The 6253-nt window shown below is 72.5% G+C and overlaps 2 protein-coding genes across 2 annotated transcripts in view; one reads left to right on the forward strand and one right to left on the reverse strand.

Annotated features, from left to right (window-relative positions):
* The window catches only part of H696_01432 (hypothetical protein), a 2577-nt gene extending 1286 nt beyond the window's left edge, over window positions 1-1291 (forward strand). Inside the window, exons 5-9 of the mRNA XM_009495328.1 lie at window positions 73-232; window positions 335-588; window positions 737-813; window positions 976-1031; window positions 1132-1291. Of these exons, the coding sequence (XP_009493603.1) occupies window positions 73-232; window positions 335-588; window positions 737-813; window positions 976-1031; window positions 1132-1246 (662 nt within the window). The 3' untranslated portion in view covers window positions 1247-1291. The remainder of the gene's footprint in view (window positions 1-72; window positions 233-334; window positions 589-736; window positions 814-975; window positions 1032-1131) is intronic.
* Window positions 1292-1766: 475 nt separating this feature from the next.
* The window catches only part of H696_01433 (hypothetical protein), a gene marked incomplete at both ends in the record, with an annotated part of 6338 nt that continues 1851 nt past the window's right edge, over window positions 1767-6253 (reverse strand). The window contains one exon of the mRNA XM_009495329.1: window positions 1767-6071. Coding sequence (XP_009493604.1) covers window positions 1767-6071 — 4305 coding nt within the window. The remainder of the gene's footprint in view (window positions 6072-6253) is intronic.

Consider the following 6253-nt stretch of genomic DNA (forward strand, 5'->3'; position numbering starts at 1 on the left):
CATGCCTCATGCAGCTAATGCCCCTCTCTCCCCCCCTCTTCCCTCCCGCGGGGCATGCCTTTGTGCGTGCAGTCATCGAGAAGTACACCAAGCATGTGCGCTTTGTGTTGATTTGCAACTATGCGGCGCGCCTGATCCCGGCGCTGCAGTCGCGCTGCACCCGGATGCGCTTCGGCCCCCTGGGCCTGGAGAAGGTCTCCGACCGGGTGAAGGAGATCGCCGCTCTGGAGAAGTGCGCCCCGGTTGCCATGCCCCTTTCGCCTCCCCCCCCCCCTCCCCCCTTGGCTCCTCGATGCAGGACTCCCCACTGACCCGATGGCCGGCCCGTGCCCAGTGTCCGCATGACCCCCTGCGGGTTGCAGGCCCTGCTGCGGCTGACCCATGGCGACATGCGCCGCGCCCTGAACATCCTCCAGGCGGCGCATGCGTCCGTGTCGGACGAGGCCGACCCCTCGACCAGCGGCGGCACCGACACCGGCGCCGTCAACGCCACGGCCATCTACCAAACCACCGGGCATCCGCACCCGGATGACGTGGAGCTGGCCTTCAAGTGGCTCCTCAATGAGGACTATGTCGGGACCATCAGCCGTGCGTGCCTTGCTCCTTGCGCATCCTCCCCTCGCCCGCCCGTCGGCCCGCGGCCCTGCTCCTCCCCTCGCCTTTCTCCACACCAGCCACTGACCTCTGGACCTGGGTCGCCTGCCTGCCCGCGCCCGCCCCCCCGCCCGCCCGACAGGCTTGGAGGACCTCACCCGGAACAAGGGTATCGCGCTGCAGGACCTTGTCCGGGAAATCCACCCGCTGGTTCCGCTCGTACGTGCTTCTGCCGGTTGGGCGCGCGCACTCCCTCCCTGTCTCTTTCTCTCTCTCTCTCTCTCTCTCTCTCTCTCTCTCTCTTTTGCCCTTTCCTCGGTCTTTCCTGGCTGACCTCCCTCCGTGCACCTGCATCGCTGACGGGTTGCTCTTCCCTCACAGCTGGACATCCCCAAGGAGGCGCGCATCTTCCTGCTTGACCAGCTCTCGGAGCTTGAGTGCGTCTCCTCGCTGCCTGACTCGCTGCCACGCCACATGCACATACGCCGTCCTGGAGGCTGACCCCCCGCCCCTCTCCCCCTCCCCCACGCCCTGCAGGTACTCACTGGCGCAGGGATGCAGCGAGCACTTGCAGATCGGCTTCCTCGTTGGCTTCTTCCAGGAGTGCAGGCTGGTTATCTCTAGATTTGTGGCCCCGGCGGCTTCCTCGTAGGTGGCGGCCTCCTGCGCTGTGGCTCCATGCCTCGCCCCCCCCCCCCCCCTCCCCTTCCCCTGCCCCCTTTGTGTCGCCCCCACCCCCCCCCCCCCCCTCCCTCCCCCCCCGCTAAACCGAGCGCTTAGTTGGCACGTTAGGCAGTTTTCAGTTCAACTAATGCGACGGAGGGGGGAAAACACGGGGTGCCCTTGGCAGGGCCTTCGGATAGGGAGCCGTAGTATTGCACGGCGCGTGTCGAACACATGCGTGCGCGCGCAGGGCGGCACACAGGGGCACGGCTGGACAAAAGGACGGTGCGACGATGGCAAGGCAACACTCGCACGCCCGTCAGCACGCGATACAAGGACATATGGGAGGCACACCCCCCGGGCGAGGGGCGAGATAGGGAACGGGAGGGGAGCAAGGGCGCAGGGCCAAGGGAGGTCATGCGCATGGCGCTTGCCCCCCGGGGGGGGGGGGGCAGGCAAGGGGAGGGGACCCACTCAGCCGGGCCCCGGGCGGCGCACAGGACGAGGGGTCAGATGCCAGCTGCCGGTGCACCGGTCGTCGACTGCCGAAGGGCGATCGCGCGCTCCAGCGACCGGACATAGTCGCACGGCAGGTGGTTGAAGCTCTCCGGCGTGGCGATGCGGATGAACGCCCGGAGCAGGGACTCCCGGTAGGACCAGGACATCTGCAGCGCCCGGAGGGTCTTCTTCATGATGTAGTACCCGGGCATGAGGATCTGCGGCAGAACCGGGATGAGCACATCAAACAGGAGCTTCCGCAGGACCTGGTACAGGGAGAAGCCCCGGTTGGCACCCTGCTGCCGGAGACGACGGAATCGCGACCGAGCGGCGTGCACCGCGCGCGAAGGGGGCGTCGGGCCCGGGGGGCCCGGGTCCGGGCCCGGGCCCGGGCCCGACCCGGCGGCATCCTCGCTCGGCGGCGTCGGCGGGGGCGACGGGGGCGAGGCCGCGGCCACAGACGCACCGGTGGCGGCTGCCTTGCCCCCGCCCGGGCCGCCGGCACAATGGCCACCGCTCCCATGATGTGTCTCACCATGCTCGCCATCATCGTCGTCGTCGTCGTCCTCCTCCTCCTCCTCCTCGAGGCGCAGCAGGCCGGACATGTTCATGACAATGCCGCGACTGACATGGCAGTATCCCTGGCCGTCGGACGACCGGCCGGAGAAGGTCCGGAAGAGGAAGTGCTGCTCGACCAAATTCCGCGTGACCAGCCAGTCCGGGATGACGGTCGGCACATTGGGGATGGCGTCGTTCTCATGGACAAAGCGCCACATCCGCGCCACCAGGTCGAAGGGCACCGCCTCGGCGAACTTGGTGTCCCCGACACGCGGGGCCCCATAGGTGTAGACCCCATCCGGCAGCCGGGCCCGGCCCCACGCCGACAGGGGAAAGATGTCCGCCTCGGGGGCGGGGGGGTGCTCGGGCTCGGCCGGCGGACTGGTGGCCCCGGCGTCCGTCCCGTCCAGCGCCGGGTCCAGGCAAAGGGACACCGAGAAGAGGGTGGCCAGCGCGGCGCCGAGGCTATGCCCGCAGATGAAGAGCCGATGCTGCCCGGGGCCAGCAGCGGGGGTGCCGGCCCGGCCCGGCCCGTGCCCCGGCGAGGCCAGCCCCTCGGCCTCGGCCGAGGTCTCGGGCGAGCAGGCCCCGGTGGTGGAGGCGGTGGTCGACGGAGCGGCCGGCCGGACAATGGCCCCGGACAGCGGGTCCACCGTCAGGGCCCCATGCTCCAGCAGCAGGGAGATCACCTCATGGTAGAGGGTGGCCGGCTCGTCGGAGGGGCCGCCGCCATGCGGGCCGCCGGGCCGGCCGCCGGCCCCGGGGCCAGAGCCGCCGCCTGCTTGGCCGCCCGCGCGGCCCCGGCCCGCGGCGCTGGCGGCACAGTGGTCCGGCTCGTCCGGCGTGCTGGCCGCCGATCGGAACAGCCGCCCGAGGAACCAGTGGATGCCGGCCGGAGCGACGTGGGCCCCGTGCTCCGGCGGCCGGGACAGAACCACCGCCGCGGCGGCCGCCAGCAATCGGACCAGCAGGCCGCCGGTGCCGGCGGCCAGGCGCAGCAGCAGCACCCCCAGTGCCAGGCCCACGCGCAGCGGCAGCAACAGGCCCATGACCAGCCCCGGGAGCAGGCGCCGCCGGGAGGAGCCCCCACGTGCCGCGCCGGCGGCCCCGGCCGAGGAGGACATGGAGGACAGGCTGCTCGGGGACCGGCTTGGGCCGGGGCCGGGGCCGGGGCCGGGGCCGGGGCCGGGGCGTGCGCCGGCCATGCCGGCCGGCAGCCAGCGGCCAATGCGCCCAGCCGCCCAGCCGGCCACCAAGCGCCCGACACTGGCGGCCACAAACACCGGGCTAACCAGGATGTTGGCCAGGCTATTGAGCAGCAACGGCAGTGTCAGCCCGGACCCCGGGGGAGCCGGTGCCGGCACAATGGCCTCGCCCTCGGAAGCCGGCGCCGGGGGGGATGCCGCCGAGCGAGCCGACTCACGCGGCCCAGCCAGCCCGGGCCCGGCCGGCGGGCAGGCCGATGCGCCCGGGGTGCCGGCGCCGCCACGGGTGGCCAGGCGTCGCGCCCGCAGGCCCCCCCCAGCCCCGGTCACCGACAGATCATGCACCGGGGCCAGGACAGCCTCGGGTGGCGAGGCGGCCGCATTCGGCCCGGCCAGATGCCCGGAGCGCGAGGCATCGGCATACCAGTCGTCGTCGGCCGGCGGCCCGGCATCGGCCGGGTGGCTCGGGCTGGCGGCGGCGCCCGGCAGCGGACGCCGCTCCAGAGCCGACTGCAAGATGCCGAGAGCCCGGCCAAAGCCATAGTGCACGTGCCCGAGCCCGGCCTGATAGAGGGCCTGCCGGCGCTCCGGACCGGGGGGCACCCCGGCAACCGCCGCGGCCTCGACGGTCGAGGCGTCCGGCGCCAATGGCCAGAAGGCAGGAGACGCGGCCGGCCCCGGGCCCGGGCCGAGGCCGGGCGAGAGGGCGCCGGATCCGGCGGCGCCGGCCCCGGCACCGGGAGTTTCCTCGGCCCCGGCGCCACCGGCCGGCCCATGGAGCGAGGGCTCGGCCGAAAGCGGCCCAGACGCATGGGACATGAGGTGCATGGAGCCGGACATGAAGAGCGATGCCTGGAGCGGCTCGAAGGACATGGCAATCAGGTCGCCGGCCGTGGACCCGGGCAGGACCACCCCGCCGGCCACCGTGCCAACCAGAGCCCCGGGCGACAGGACCGGCGCCAGGGCCATCGGCGAGGTGTCCGCCGGGGCGTCGGGGCGGCCGGCGGCAGCAGCCGCGGTGGCGGCCGCGGCGGCCACCGTCGAGACGAACCCCGGCGCCGCCGGGCCGGCATCCGTCCCCAGACGGAAGTGGCTGAGATTGCTCTGGATGTCGGCCAGAATGTGCCGCAAATCCAGGGGCTGGGTGCCGCCAAAGACCAGGAGTGTCACCATGCCCCCGGTGGCCAGGCGATCGGTGGCCACATACCCGCGGATGGCCTCGCGGCCGCCGACACTGAAGGGGTCCACCCGCTGGAAGCCGAAGCCCCCGGGGCCGGCCACGGCGGCCATGACCGTCGGCGACTCGTAGGCCAGCTTGGATGCCAGGGCCATGGCCAGCGAGCGCTCCGGGCCGCCGAAGTCCTCCTCGCCGGCCGGGTCGAAGCCCGGCCCGAGGAACTCCACGTCAAACCCCTCGAAGGAGGCGTCGCAGGCATTCACCAGGGACCAGGTGTGGAAGCGCGAGGAAGGTGGTCCGGAGCCGATCAACGGCACCAGGCGCAGCAGCAGCCGGGCGGCCACATCCAGCACCAGCACCAGGCGCGTGACCCCGAGGAAGGACGACCGCCAGCCATAGCGCAGGGCCACGCGCAGCCATCGCGGCAGGCGGTCCCACACTTGGAGAAAGCGCCCGAGCAGGGTGTCCGTCAGCACCAGCCCGATGAGGAAGAGCTCCCAGGCCAGGAAGCCCACCACGCAGGCGGCCGGCGCCAGGACAAACAACAGCGCCAGGGCCAGGCTCCCGAGGATCCACATGATGCGAAGGGCCAGCACCAGCAGGGCAAGCGCCCCGATCAGCCAGTCAGCCCAGTGGCCGGGCTGCCGCGATGCGAGAAGACCCGCGGGCGAGGCCCAGCCGAGGGTTGCCCGGGCGAAGGCCAGCACCAGGCGCGGCCAGGTGAGGAGGCTGCCGCCGAAGGTCGAGCCGGCTGCCGGGCCGGTGAACAGGTGGAAAACCGCGTCAAACGGCCCGGCCGAGATGGAGTCGGCGACGGTCGGAGCCGGGGCGCCGGTGGCGGGGGCGAGCCGGAACCAGGACCGGAGATCCGGGAATGAACGGGCCAGCCCCGACGCGCCGACGGGGGACAGGGAGGCCGGCGGCGAGGGCGAGGGCGAGGGCGAGGGCGAGCCCGAGGATGGGAGGACCAGGGGAAGCCCAGAAAGCAGGTCCAGCACCCGGTCACAGGAGGAGAGCACCGGCTGGAAGACAAAGAGCCCGAGCCTTGACAGCAGGTGCAGCCCGGGTGGCAGGGGGATGAAGCGCGGGACGAAGAAGCGCAGCAGCGACTGAAAGAGGTGGAGCAGCGACTGGCCGGGGGAGGTGGTGGCAGTGGTGGTGGTGGTGGTGGCGGCGGCGGCGGCGGCGGCGGCGGCGGCGGCGGCGGCACTCGAGGCACTGAGGCAGATGTGCGACGCGGTGTGGGCGATCAGCGGGCGGACTGCCAGCCAGGCCGACCAGCAGGAGACCGAAAAGAAGAAGAAGCCGGCGAGGCAGCAGAAGCTGAGGAAGGCGCCCAGGCGAAACCAGCGCCAGAGCAGGGACCGCCAGCTCAGCTGGAAGGGGATCGGCAGGGGGGGAGGGAGGGCGGCGGGCCTGGGCCCTGCGCAGGTGTGAATGCGCAGGTCCGGGCCGGCGGAGAGCGCCTGTGGGCGCCGTCAGAGGAGCGAGGGGAGGAGGAAGATCGAGGCGAGCGGGCGGGCGGGGGAGGGGGGGCGCGCCATCTCCCTGGGCCAAG

The sequence above is a fragment of the Fonticula alba genome (genome assembly GCF_000388065.1).
Source record: "Fonticula alba strain ATCC 38817 unplaced genomic scaffold supercont2.2, whole genome shotgun sequence".
NCBI lineage: Eukaryota > Rotosphaerida > Fonticulaceae > Fonticula > Fonticula alba.